We start from the raw sequence: 13,931 nt of genomic DNA, 5'->3' as shown, positions 1-13,931 counted from the left end.
CTGATTGTTACATGTTTACCAGCACACCACTGAGTAGGATCCTTCAAGTAATTAGGAGGCTGGACACGGGGGCTCATGCCTGTAATCCCAGCACTTTGGGAGGCCGAGGCAGGAGGATTGCTTGAGCCCAGGAGTTCAAGACCAGCCTGGGCAACCAGGTGAGAACCTGTCTCTACACAAAAGTTAAAAAATACCTGGGTGTGGTGGCTCGTGCCTGCCGTCTCAGCTACTCAGGAGGCTGAGGCAGGAGGATCGCTTGAGCCCAGGAGGTTGAGGCTGCAATGAGCTGTGATCGCATCACGGCACTCCAGCGTGAGCGACAGAGCAAGACCCAGTCTCAAAACAAAAACAAAAACAAAAAAAAATTAGAAGAGTAATAACAGCAGTGAGGAAACTCGAAGCACGAACTATCTGCTTGTATTCATCCCCCAGCAGCAGTGCGTAAAAGGACGTAAGGGTGGAGGTGTGGAGGCTTAACCCAGTCTTTTTGCACCCATAGCCTCTTCAAATTCCTTCACAATTTTGCCTGGGTGGCTTCAGCCGAAAGCAGAAATGGCAGGAAGTAATTGGGGGAGATTCCCAAATCTATGCGCAATTGGGAATCAAATTTTTCTCAACAGGAGATGAGATGAGCTGAGTGAATCACGCCATCTAGTGTCGAAGAACAGATTGGCTCCAAAGAGCAACGATTAGCAAAAGATTCCTCTTGATTTGGGCGCTAGAAACACGACTTCCACAGTTTGTTCTTCCCTTCTTTTCACATATTTTCTTTCCTCACTTCCATGTCTATACTGAGTCAATTCTTATTTACTCCCCCAATAAAAACAGACTTTACTTTTTGTTTTTTGAGACAGAGTCTTGCTCTTTCACCAGGCTGGAGAGCAGTGGCGCAACTCACTGCAACCTCTGCCTCCCGGGTTCAAGCAATTCTCCTGTCTCAGCCTCCCGAGTAGCTGGGATTACAGGCTCCCACCACCACACCCAGCTAAGTTTTGTACTTTTAGTAGAGATGGTGTTTCTTCACGGTGGCCGGGCTGGTCTTGAATTCCTGACCTCGTGATCTGCCCACCTCGGTCTCCCAAATACAGGCGTGAGCCACCGTGTCTGGCCAAAAAACAGGCTTTACTTTTTTTAAAAAAAGATCTCAATTTTGCACTGCTACCAGGCAAAAATCGGTAATGCCAAGAGTTGAACGGCATAGGAATGTGCACAGGTATTACGTGTAATAATTTGCAATACATTTGCTTAGGGAAGCTGTAAACATTTTCTCTTGTGGGCCATATAAATCAAATGTTTCTCTGCCTTCCCAGTCCTGTATCCACCCCATTTTTCCAGACAGGGCAGATGAAAGTGGTTTTGTTAGTGTGTTATATAGTCTGACAAACAATCCTAACTCATTCTCAAGTTTTATTTTGCTTAATGGAAAATGGTAGAAGAAAATGCCTTTGCATAGCTTCCCAGTGAATGGGAGATTTCATTCTTTTCCATAAGTTGAGGGCTATTTCCTGTTTTCTTTTTCATTTTTTTTTTTTTTTGAGAAAACCAACACTTTATTGAGATATTTTAAAGTCAAATATCTAATATAAAAAGTTTGCAGTGCTTCAGCTTGTTTTCATTTAAACCTGTGGTTGTCCTTCATCTGCTTCTGGCATTTTTTTTCTTTTTTTTTGAGACAGAGTCTCGCTGTGTTGCCCAGGCTGGAATGCAGTGGCACTCGGCTCACTGCAACTTCCGCATCCCCAGTTCAAGCAATTCTCCTGCCTCAGCCTCTCAAGTAGCTGGGATTACAGGTGCATGCCACCATGCCCAGCTAATTTTTGTATTTTTAGTAGAGATGGGGTTTTATCATGTTGGCCAGGCTGGTCTCGAACTCCTGACCTCAAGTAATGCACCTGCCTCGACCTCCCAGAGTGCTGGGATTACAGGTGTGAGCCACTACACCTGGCCTACTTCTGGCATTAAAGTGCTCTAGTTTTGGTAGAATCTTCTCCTTGACTTCAGGACCCTCTCCACATTTATCCCCAGTCTATAACTCACATATTTCATGTTTTCAAACAGAAAACCATAATTCAGGAGTAAACACCATCCTCTGTAAGATGTGTCACAGGAGCAGCCTGAAATCTATTAGACAGTCATTCTGAAGCTGTGGTGAAATGGAAGGGAAGCTAATGTTGCAGCGATGGAGATGAGATCCAGGCTCAGGATCACACTTTTTCCAGAATACTTTTTCAGTGTTTCCAAAACCAGCAAAAGCCATTTGGAAGTCTCATCTCCAGACTGCCAGACTACACAAAGGTAAGGCTTTATTTTAGGGGTGGGCCCTGGGTTTTGCAGTCAAGTCAGCTGCTGTTTGTATGAGCAAGACTTCATCGGTAGCTCTACTGGGCTCCCCCTCTTCTACATGATGGCAGCAATTTGGCCTTAGAAAGTGTGCCTAAGTGACTTCACAGGCTACAGGCTATTTTCTTCATAAGTAGGAATGGAAGATTCCTGTTAGGAAGGCAGAAGTCAGTTTTGTTCGTATGTGGGCCAAACTATTAAAAAATAATAAGGCCTGGGGATTCCCATGTTCTTAGATGCTCAAAGAACATTTCAGTTCATCAAACTATGACCAACTTAAAAGGCTGTGGCATTGTGCTAGTTCACTGGACCCTGGGAAAGTCTTTTAAATCCAAATGATACTTTTTTTTTTGTTTTTTAGAGACAGGATTTGGCTTTGTTGCCCAGGCTGGAGTGCAGTGGCATGCGATCACAGCTCACTACAACCTTGAGCTCCTGGGCTCCAGTGTCCTTCTGCCTCAGCCTCTTGAGTAGCTAGGACTAAGGCACATCCCACCACACCCAGACAATTTTAAAACTTTTTGTAGATGGGTCGTACTATGTTGTCCAGGCTGGTCTCTTACTCCTGGGCTCAAGTGATCCTCCTGCCTCAACCTTCCAGTGTTGGGATTACAGACACCAGCCACTGCCCCCAACCCTTCCAGTGTTGGGATTACAGACACCAGCCACTGCCCCCAACCCTGCATTATATTCTTAAAGGCAGACCTGAATCCTGTGCAGTGTCAATTCAGGTGTGCACTTGCCCCCGAGCCGCACATACAGGACCCATTCCTTAGGATGACGCCGTGTTCCCTTGCTTAGAGCCTCAGCACCATGGCACCTGGCTCTCCTCCCGTGCCCGAGTCTTGTTCTTGCCCATTTCCTAGACAGGGTTTGTGGTCCAGGCTCCCTGTCACGTCAGTGTGTTCCAAACATGGCACCCAAATCTCAAAAGCTTCTTCAGCGCTCCTGTGGTTTGGGATACACCTCAAGTTTTAATCTATGTAGTTCAAGTTTCTTTTATTCAATTAGATACAACCATCTGACTTTTGGCTTCTGAAACAGAAAAGTCAATTTAGTTCTGTTTTCACTTTACCATGCCTTTTTATCTCAGAATCTTGATGAACTCTGAAATGAACCCCGATGGGGCATGCCTCTATTTATGCTGAATGATAGTCATTTTACATTTTACTACAGGTTGAGTGCCCCTAATCCAAAAATTTGAAATGCTCCAAAATCTGAAACTTTTGGAGCACTTACATGGTATTCAAAGGAAATGTGCATTGGTACATTTCAGATTAGGTACACTCAGCTGGTAAGTATAATGCAAATATTAAAAAAAAAAAAAAAAAAAGATTTCCCAAATCCTTAACACTTCTGGTTCCAAGCATTTCAGATAAGGGATACTCAAGCTGTACCTATTTCCAAATTTCCACTAACTAGCTCTTTGGCAGGTCTACAGAATAAAAATCGATGCCTCTGATTACTTTAAGGCATTATAACCTCATGAAGTGGTTTCTGAGATGCAACTGAGTTTTTGTGCTATTTTATTGTATTCTTAAATCTTTCATGATGAATAATCCACGTAGTGCATTTGAGAGGTTCTACCTGTTCAAGAAAGGAAATTTAATATCCGTGACTATTATAAGTCAAATGATTTAGTGCCTTGTTTAATTAGTTCCTCTAGGAGTCCTCTGCACTTATCTTAGGGGAAACGTTGTTCCACTCTTAGTAACATGCCTGTTTGGCCTGTGGTCCGAGGTACTTACAGCTGCTACAGTGATAAATGTGTCCCTTTTGAAACACTGTTCTGGGGACTTCAGAGATGACTGACTGCAACCTACCACCTCACAAATGAGGGATCTGAGGTACAAACTAGAACCTGGGTCTTCTGGGCTCAGAGAACTCTCCTCACTACAGCAGACTGCCTGTTTCCATTTAGGGGAACGCGATGCTCTTTCATAAATGATACCAAGTCCAAGAGAACTCCTTAAGGCAGCTCCAATCGAAGGCTGTCTTGGCTGCTTCCGGAAACAACAGATCACTACTCCCAAAGTCAAAAACGACTAGAACACAGCCTTAAAAATCAAGTCATTTAATTGTGTCTTTGAAGGTAAACAATATATGGAGCTGGATCACAACCCCTGAGAATGCCAGAGCTGTGGGTCCAAAACATGGTGTGGTATTGTCAGCAGAGTTCAGAAGGGTCTGGACTCTACGTGTTACCAGGCAGAAAACATGATGGAATTCATGCATTCCATTTAGCAAGTGTGTAAAATTCCAGAAACAGATCCCAAGAATCTTTCAACATGGGGAAAATTCAACTTCTGGTTTTACAGAGAAACAAATGAAGAGTTACCAAAACGCTTTGTTGATTTCTCCTCATTTTTCTCACACAATCTGAAGCCTGAGCTGACTATCATATCCCCAGCTCCCAGCAGCTGAAGCTGCAGTTCAGGTTTGAGCTCAGTCTCCATACTCTTCCATGTAGCACCACAGCAAGAGTGGCCGGAGGCAGAGAGCTCTCGGCGGGCCAGCTTCCTAACAAGCACGCCAAGTGGAAAAGAACCCTCTGGCAGCAGACTGATTTAGTTTGTGAGATTTTAATTTACAAATTAAAAAAGCTATTTAATACATGTTTTACTTTTTCTCCTTTTTCTCCTCTTTCTTTACATCACTCTTTTCCTTATCTTTATCTTTCTCCTTGTCCTCTTTCCTATCCTTTTTGCTGTCTTCTTTCTCCTGCCCTTCTTTCTTCTCTGCATCGCGGTTGGCAATCTTGTTGTTGATGAGGTTGTGCAGGGCGACCACGGAACGGATCAGCGAGGCCAAGTACACTACCACCATCTGGTCGTTGGTCTTCAGGTAAAAGGCCTTGACAAACTCCTGCAGGCTGACGTCTGGCAGCAGGTTGAAGACATCCTGCAGCTGGTAGATGATCTGGTGGTTGATAGGCAGCTTGCCTGTGGCGACTTTTTCCAGGTAGCTCCTGATATCCAGAAGCTTGGAGTTCAGTCCCTTCAAACCATGGACCTGGTTTGTGATCCGCTGGGACAGAGTGCCCACCGTCGTGTCTTTGATGTCTCTGTAATAACCCGCAGTTAGAAAGGGCAGGAAAAGGTATCGGGTACCATGTTATCACGCAAGTTCTTATATTCTAAGAAAATACCTAGCTTTGTTGGGTGCGGCAAGTTTTTAAAAGAAAAATGTCACTTTCCATTTGATAAAGATTCAGTTATCAATTACGAAATTGTTATCATTCGGAGCCACATATTTTATCTTTCTCATCACAGGACATTTTCAAAAAATAATTACAAAAGAGAGCTAAAATAAGACCATTTTCACTTAAGAAAAAAAGATTGTTTAGGTGAACAGTTCAGATCTGCCAATAACTTTCTGGGTAGCCTTGTACTGAAGCTATCTCGGCTTTCCTGTTTTTAAAAGGATGGCATTTTCTCTACCAGCATCTCTAGAATATCGAGAAGCTTAAATTTAAGAGACGGTAATTTTTAGAACTGGAAGGAACCTCATTGACTGATAAAACTATGACCCCTTTCAAATAAGGATTATATAGATAAAGGATTTTAAAACAAAAGCTATCCCAAGATGAAGATTCTCTCCAGAAAATGGGCTACATTTGTTGAGAAGGACATCTAGTGGAGTGCAGGCCTGCATTCTCACACCTCTCTTCCCGTCACAGCCAACATTCTAGTTTCCAGACAAAGTATGCTATCCACAAAGTCATAAATTGTAACTCAAGACATTTACAGTTGATGTAGTTCAAACATTTCAATGTACAGACAAGAAAACAAAGGTCTGGAAAGAGACTGTGATTTGCTCAGAATGGCAGACTTGTTAGTGGATGGCCAGGACTGGAACCCAGGTCTCCATACTCTTGACACAAACCTCTTCCTTCCACTGTGTGGCCTCTTGGGCAGCGCATTATTTTGATGTGTACTAGGGTCTCACCGTAACAAGTGTTCAACTCCAACTTCCTCAGCTTCCTCTGCTCCAATTTCACTGGTCACGTGTTCAAATGTTTTCGAGGTTGGGGTTCCATCCTGGGAGAGGAAGCCTAACTATAATTATTTATTTTCCAGAAACAAACTGATATGTGTTCCTTTTCGCACCTTGAGACTTTTGCTTTACGTCAGCTCATGTGATGGGTGCATGACTGAGAATTTTCTATGGCAAGGGTGGGTAAGGCTTGCTTTGAAAGTTTAGCCTTCAAAGCTGACATCACTGTGGTGCTGCTCAGTGATGCAGTCTGCTGGGGCACTGTGAGTTGAGAAAATCTGGAAATTCCCTCAAGCCCACACTTGGGATGGACACACAGGGAAGTCTCAGGTTGATTCTTATAAGTGTATTGTTCTGGCTGGGCATGGTGGCTCACACCTGTAATCTCAGCACTTTGGAATGATGAGAATTCGAGACCAGCCTGGGCAACATGGCCGAAAACCCTCTACGAAAAACACCTAGCCAGGTGTGGTGGTGGGCGCCTATAATTCCAGCTACTCTGGAGGCTGAGGAATGAGAATCACTTGAACCTGGGAGGTGGAGGGTGCAGTGAGCTGAGATCACACCACTGCACTCCAGCCAGAGCAACAGAGCGAGATTATCTTAAAAAAAAAAAAAAAAAAAGTATATAGTTCTTTCTAGAATGGACAATATACAGAGTATCTGTACTGAAGCAAGTTCATGCCAGAAAATGTAACTTTGAGCCCTTTTTTGTCTCTTGGATCAAACGATTCCAGAGTGCCCAAACCAATGCAATCAGAATAGCTGGCTTTCTGGCGGTCTGAATTAATCAAAGGATCCACTGGGGACATGGTTCCTGGTGGGCACCCAGTGACATCCTGAAGGGACTCGGAAGATACTTTTCTCAGACTTTGTGCCAGAAGAGGCTGTACGTCTCCTGCAAAAGGCTGTAAACTGTGTGCAAGGGAGGACAGCACAGTGGTAAGAGCACAGGCTCCACCGCCAGGCTAGCTGGATTCAAATCTGGCGCCGCCATGTATGTAATAAGGGAGCTCCGAGACCTTGGGCAAGTCACTCCACTCACACTAAGTGCTATAGAAGTGAGCCGTGATTATTTTATTCAGGATAGGGTTAATCCTGCAAGGGGCATTCTCTTTGCTTTGCATGCCAAGATGGTCAGAACCTTTAACAGTCTTGTGGGATTTCTTGGTAACCTTTATAGGCATTAATTCTTCTTGAGTTTCATCTGGTAACATGACCCGTATATCCCCTTTATCCCCTACTAAAAAAAAAAATCTTGCTTCATTGGGGTGCGTATGAGCAACCTCAATTCCTTTTCTAAAAAGGCAGGAGAAAAATTCACTAAAAACAACGGGGTCAAAACAGGGATGAAAGCCCTACTGCAACTAGGTGATACATTGGATCTAAGTTCCCTGGTAGCCAGGCAAAGAGAAAAGCTCCAGGAAGACAGAGCTCGATGCAAGGAACATTTGCACAGAGCTATCCTAAAATATCCTTTTCCAAATCTTAAAACTGAAAGTAAGGATAAATACTGCAAATCTAAACCCAAAAGGAGACCGTAATTCATCCCTTAAAGTTTTCATTTATAAAAGGGGAATCTGGATTTCTGTTTTGTTTTTTTGGGGGACAGGGTCTCACTGTCGCACAGGTTGGAATGCAGTGGCGTGATCATAGCTCACTGTAAGCTTGAACTCCTGGGCTCAGACAATCCTCCCATCTCAACCTCCTGAGTAGCTTGGAATACAGGCATGGACAATCATGCCTGGCTAATGTTTTTATTTTTGTAGGGGTCTTGCTATATTGCCCAGGCCGGTCCTCAACTCCTAGGCTTAGGCAATCCTCCTACCTCTGCCTCTCAAAGCACTGGGTGAGCCACTGTGCCTGGATGGAATTTAGATTTCTGTGTTCCTCTCCATTTCCAAAATGTGGTGATTAAAAAAGTCAAAGGGGAAAAAACTTAACTACCTTCTTTTGTTATAGAGACAAAGGATTTGTTGACCTGAAAATTGGAAGAAAAAAAAAAAAAAAAAAAGCCAATCACCCAATAAGCGGCAAGTCGAACCCCCCAGGTTCATGGCAAGATGACTCACATCATGGACTTCTTCCACTGAAATGTACGCTTCTGTGGGCAGCCCTAGGTCCTTCGGCTTCACATCAATGATGACCAATACCTGGCCGAGAAACACATCTTAGCAAATCATCTCACGCCCAGCACAAAAGGGGTAATTTCAGGCATTCCTCTCACAATTACTAAAGCTATTTCTTCTATTCAATTAGAAAGGAACCAGAATTTTCAGCAAAAATGCATTTATACTTCAAATGATCTCATCATTTTTTCTGCTTTTCGATCCCCTTCATTAACAAGCTGAGGGGCAGTACAGTGCCTAGCACAAGGACATTAGTCAATACAGCCAAAATTTCAATCCCAGTCCCACCCCTTACCAGACCTTCCTAACCATTCTAAACCTCAGTTTTCTCATTCCTAAAGAGGATATACAGTTACTGGGAGGATTACATAACTCATACACCTGGTACGTAGCAGGTGTAACCTGTTACTTATCAAACGTATTAGGTTACATACTTCACAGAGCACTACAAATTAACAGAAGTTTATGGAGATAAAGCAGTAAGCAGATTTGCTACTCAAATTCTTCCCTGGATGCTCTTACTTGAGCTGGCTGGCAAAAAATCATTCAAGAGTTTTAAAAATAGAGAGCACTTACGGAATTAGGACAGTATCTTTTCATGAGTTCGTTGATGGCAATGTCATTCTTGTGTAGTTTAGGGCCTGTGTGGTACCAGCCAACTATTCTTTCTCTGGCTAGGAAGGAAAAAAATTAGTGGGCTTTAACTATTTCATGAAGCTCGATACAACTCCCTCAAAAAGGATAAGAAGTTGTGTCCTTTACCTCTTTGAAAATTCCAGACATATTGACCCTGGTGGTACTAAAACTCTAATGGAAGACTGATTTTACTGGACGGTTCTTGGCTGCAGTTAGAGCGTTATTTCCCCTCTTACCCAAACCCAGGGGGCCTATTTGGCCTTAAATTGCTACTCTGGTTTTTCATTTATTCTACCTTACTCTTCTACTCCCACTAGTCTTACTAAGTGTAGCCAACTGAAAAGGCCTTGATGTTAAAGAAAAGCAAACAGAAGACTCCCACACACACAGATCAATTCTATGCTGTAACACCTTAGAACATCAAGACGTACCATTGACTTTCTTAAACATTCCATACATGTTTTCCAAATAATCATGGTCTAAAAACCACACAGAATCGTCTTTGTCATCTTCATCAAAAGGAACTAAAGAGGAAAAAAAAAGTTAGTTTAGGGTGCTTGGTAGAAACCTAGAACAAAAGTCACAAGTAAAGACCCTCAGGCCAGTTCTGATTCACTTAAGTGTTTCACTTGCCCAACACAATATTAAAATTTTTTTTTTGAGCTGTCCTCAAAAACTGGGAGAGTTCACAGAAAAATCCAGACCTCCAGCTTCTCTTAAAAAACTGGAATACCTGGCAACTACCAGCTACAGCCAGGTAGAGGTTGTAGCTCTTTAAAAAAGACACATGCTTTTCAGTTTTTTAGAAGCCCAGTAATTTCCTGGTATTTTCCATTTGGCAAATGACATTATTAGCTGGTCGTTTTAGACACCAGAGTTAGTGACCTCTAGTCCAGAGGTCATCCAGCATGTTCTTTATTGTTGTTGCTTTAATCATCCAAGTAATACATGGATACGTTCTTGTGAGGATTCACACGGGTAAAGTTTCCCATCTCTCCCCTTACTCTACCTATAAGAAGCATGGTTGAACAGTTTGTGGGGGTTGACAAACTGCCAGCTGCCTGTTTTTATAAAGGGTTGCTGCAATACTGCCACTCTCATCGTTTGTTTACATGTTGTCTATAGCAGCTCTTGCACTACAACAGCAGAGAGGAGCAGGTGCAGTGGAGACCACATGGCCTGCAAGTTTAAAGTATTTACTGCCTGGTCTAGTGTGCAATCTTCAGGTTCTCTTTTCTATACTTCAGCAATTTTGAGACAATCTGTGGGTTGTAGTCAAAAGTGGTAACAAAAGTTTATTTTCTTAAAAAGTCAACTGACATTTTAATCATGCTCAGAAAAACACAAAATTTGTCTTTTACCTGCAAAACTGTTCGATACATCAAGTACTTTCTTTTGCCATGACCCCAAAAGCACACCAACAACGCGCTTCTGATTTCCAACCTTGCCGATTCTGAATGAGAAAACAGGTGGTCAGTGTGGATAGGTTAGCACAGAAACATGGATCCAACAATAAGATACTCAATGGGAAGTATCAATGGCACAGATACAATTTAGTTTACCTAGGAACTAATCTCTCTAAACCAATGTAATAGGGTTAGGTTGATATTAACTATAAGGGGCAATTCACAAACTTGGTGCTGACACACACTGGCAGTTTGTACTTGACTGTGAAGTAATACATGCTTGGGAAAATTTCAGACTTCACAGAAATTTAAAATGAAGAAAATGAAAACTTCCCAGATCTTAGTCTGAAAACTCATTTAAGCCACGCTACCGCATTTAACTTTTTCTTTGCAGCTTTCTTTCTCCTTTAAACTTTTCCCATCCTGAAATCTTTTTTGGAATAAAGATGCTAGAGCAGGCCAGGCACAGTGGCTCACGCCTGTAATCCCAGCACTTTGGGAGGCCGAGGTGGACAGATCACCTGAGCTCAGGAGTTTGAGACCAGCATGAGCAGCGTGGGCAATGTGGCGAAAACCTGTCTACAAAAAATACAAAACTTAGCTGGGCACAGTGGGGGTGTGCCTGTAGTCTCAGCTACTTGGGGTTGGGGGGGCTGAGATGGGGGGATTGCTTGAGCCCAGAAGGTCGAGTTTGAGGCTAGCTACAGTGAGCCGAGATTGTGTCACTGCATCCCAGCCTGGGCAGACCCTGTCTCAAAATAAATGAATAAATAGGGGAGGGCTGAAAAAGATTTTACTTGAGAATTTTTATCTCCATTTCAAGCCTCCTCAGTCATTTTCTCCTAAGGAGTTACAAGTGCTTCACTTACATACACTCGTTTCCTTGGTCTTCAGGAAGCATTCTTTAACCACTAGCAAATGTGTAACACAGAAACACAACTCTATGCTTAGGAAAGACAAAAGCCACTGTTAATTACATTTTCTTAACAGCTGCTAGTTTCACATTGGTTTAATTGTAGTATTTTTCTTAGCATATAGTTGGCAAATCTATAAATGGTTACTAGGTTTGGGTTTGAATCAAACAAAGTTAATGATTCTGTATTTCTGGTGCCTCTAATTTTTAGGGGCGGGGGGGCGGTAAGGGGGAAATTGAGTTTCCAACTTCAAGGGAAACTTCCATACTCATGGGCTTTTGTTTTGGTCTACCAAAGTCCATTTGTGTTTTTAAAACCCTACACTTACTTGATAGAGAAGCTAGTGCTCTTCTTTGTTTTTGAGACAAGGTCTCACTCTGTTGCCCAGGCTGGAGTCCAGTGGCACAATCTTGGCTCACTGCAGCCTCTACTTCTCAGATTCAAGTGATCCTCCCGCTTCAGCCTCCCGAGTAGCTGAGACTACAGGCACATACTACCACACCTGGGTAATTTTTTTTTTTTTGTAGAGAAGGGATTTTCACCATGTGGCCCAGGCTGGTCTTGAACTCCTAAGCTCAAGCAATCCACCCACCTTGGTCTCCAAAAGTGCTAGGATTTAGAGGCATGTGCCACCAGGCCAGTCTAAATGCTAGTGCTCTTAACAAGTGCTTGAATAGAACTGAAATGGTGCCTGCCCCTAGTATCCCATGGGAGGAAAATAGTAATTCCTCTACTGTAGAAAAGCCAACATATCCTAGGCTGAGGGTCCTTTTACGGCTCCAGCTGAATTAGTTGCACAGAGCAAGTCGTAGGAGAATGGACACTGCAACAATGGCTTTATAGCAGATGCTCTGAACTGGGTCTTTACATTTGCCAATTCAACTAACAATCTTGTAAAACTTAGAAACATGTGCAACAGGTCTAGCAGGATGAACCGCTCCAAAACCAAGGGGTGGTGGATGTACACCCTCAAACAGTGAGCTTACTAGATGACCTCTGAGATGTTTCCTTACCTTATTCATTACAGTCCAAATCTCCAACTGGTCTCTCTCTCTCTTTTTTTTTTTTTGGAGACAAGGTCTCACTCTCACCCAGGCTGGAGTGCAGTGGCATGATCTGAGCTCACGACAGCTTCGAACTCCTGGGCTCAAGTGATCCTCCCGTCTCAGCCTCCCAAAGTGCTGGGATTACAGGCGTGAGCCGCCATGCCCAGCCTCATGTTTTGTTTTGTTTTTTTTTTTTAAAAACGGAAACCTCATCTATCTATCTAATACATATACATCTGTATATAATCCATATATACTATATATATTATATATACATATGTACTTTTTTTTGAGACGGAGTCTAATCAGATTCCCATTTAAAAATGTTAATGGGTTAAAATCACAGCTGTTCCAGGAAGCCCTTCCCGGTGCAGAGCATCATCCAGATTTCGATAACAGGAATTCGGTAAAGTGAAGACAAACATAGATACGAACCTGGGGGCGGCGGTCAGGGACAAATTGAAGCTAGCCCCCCCGCCCCACTCCAGCATCATCCAAGCATCATTCACATTTCGGTGAAATCAACTTGGTTAAACGAGGATAAACATAAATACGACCCTGGGGCGGGGGTCGGGGCCAAATGAAGGTAGCCCCCCTGCGCCCCACTCCGGCATCATCCATATTTCGGTGAAACTAACTCGGTCAAACGAAGATAAACATAGATAGCCTGGGGGCGGGGCTAAATGAAGCTAGCCCCCTCCGCCCCACCCGTGCATCATCCAGACATCATTCACATTTCAGTGAAACCAACTGGGACAAACGAAGATACGACCCTGGGGGACAGGGGTCAGAGCCAAATGAAGCTAGCCTGCCTCCGCCCCACCGTGGCTTCACCCAGATTTCGGCAAAACGAAGTGACAGACACGAGCTTGGGGGCGGGGTCAGGGCCAAGTAAAGCTAGCCGCATCCCCGACCCCGGCATCATCCAGATTTCGGTAAAACGAGCTTCGGCAAAACGAACTCGGAAAGGGAACTCTGTAAAACACACTGGGTAAACGTAACAGGCAGCCCAGGTCCCGGAGTGGCGGCGGCTGGAGCAGGGGCAGGAGGCTGGATGACTCCGGCATCGTGAGTCGAGGCTGGTCTGCGCTCTTGAACAAGTAAGGGTCACCAGCCGCCCTGTCTGCGTCCCCAGGTCGCCCGCGGCCGCCGCGCCATCCCCAGCGTGCCCGTGACTCAGCACCGGCTGCGCCGCCGGCTCCGCTATAGGCCGCTCGCTCACCGGTTGAAATGATCCACCACACTGAGCAACACCAGGGGGTGGACCACCACCTTCTGCACCGCCAGCTCCGGCATCGCGACACACCCCGCTCGCCAGGCCTGGTTCCCTGCCACCCGCAAACACCGGCAGCTATAGCGATTACTGGGGCGCTTTCAGGCCCAGCGCCTTTTCTTCCGGTTCGCCAGCCCTCGCGCGGCCGTCTTCTTCCGCTCCCAGAGTGCATCGCGCGGCGGGCCCGGATC

At 44.3% G+C, this 13,931-nt stretch overlaps 1 protein-coding gene across 1 annotated transcript; it reads right to left on the bottom strand.

The window, feature by feature from the left end:
* Positions 1-4,398: 4,398 nt before the first annotated feature.
* Positions 4,399-13,898, bottom strand: PSMD7 (proteasome 26S subunit, non-ATPase 7). Its single transcript, XM_017850815.1, has 7 exons — positions 13,690-13,898; positions 10,463-10,554; positions 9,533-9,625; positions 9,042-9,139; positions 8,409-8,489; positions 6,289-6,380; positions 4,399-5,404 (listed from the first exon to the last, which is right to left on the bottom strand). Exons 1-7 carry the CDS (start codon positions 13,761-13,763, stop codon positions 4,960-4,962), a joined length of 975 nt encoding a protein of 324 aa, XP_017706304.1. The 5' UTR covers positions 13,764-13,898; the 3' UTR covers positions 4,399-4,959.
* Between the last annotated feature and the right edge of the window lie 33 nt (positions 13,899-13,931).

Source organism: Rhinopithecus bieti, unplaced genomic scaffold, assembly GCF_001698545.2.
Source record: "Rhinopithecus bieti isolate Rb0 unplaced genomic scaffold, ASM169854v2 scaffold_32081, whole genome shotgun sequence".
In the NCBI taxonomy this organism is placed as follows: domain Eukaryota; kingdom Metazoa; phylum Chordata; class Mammalia; order Primates; family Cercopithecidae; genus Rhinopithecus; species Rhinopithecus bieti.
This window is presented reverse-complemented; position numbering and strand designations above follow the sequence as displayed.

Excerpts from the sequence above, each read along its gene's own strand:
- PSMD7 (XM_017850815.1), bottom strand. The coding sequence starts at position 13,763 with ATGCCGGAGCTGGCGGTGCAGAAGGTGGTGGTCCACCCCCTGGTGTTG. Across the intron at positions 10,555-13,689 it reads GTGGTGGATCATTTCAACCG|AATCGGCAAGGTTGGAAATC; the intron begins GTGAGCGAGCGG and ends TTTCTCATTCAG. Across the intron at positions 5,405-6,288 it reads GGAGTTGAACACTTGTTACG|AGACATCAAAGACACGACGG; the intron begins GTGAGACCCTAG and ends GGGTTATTACAG.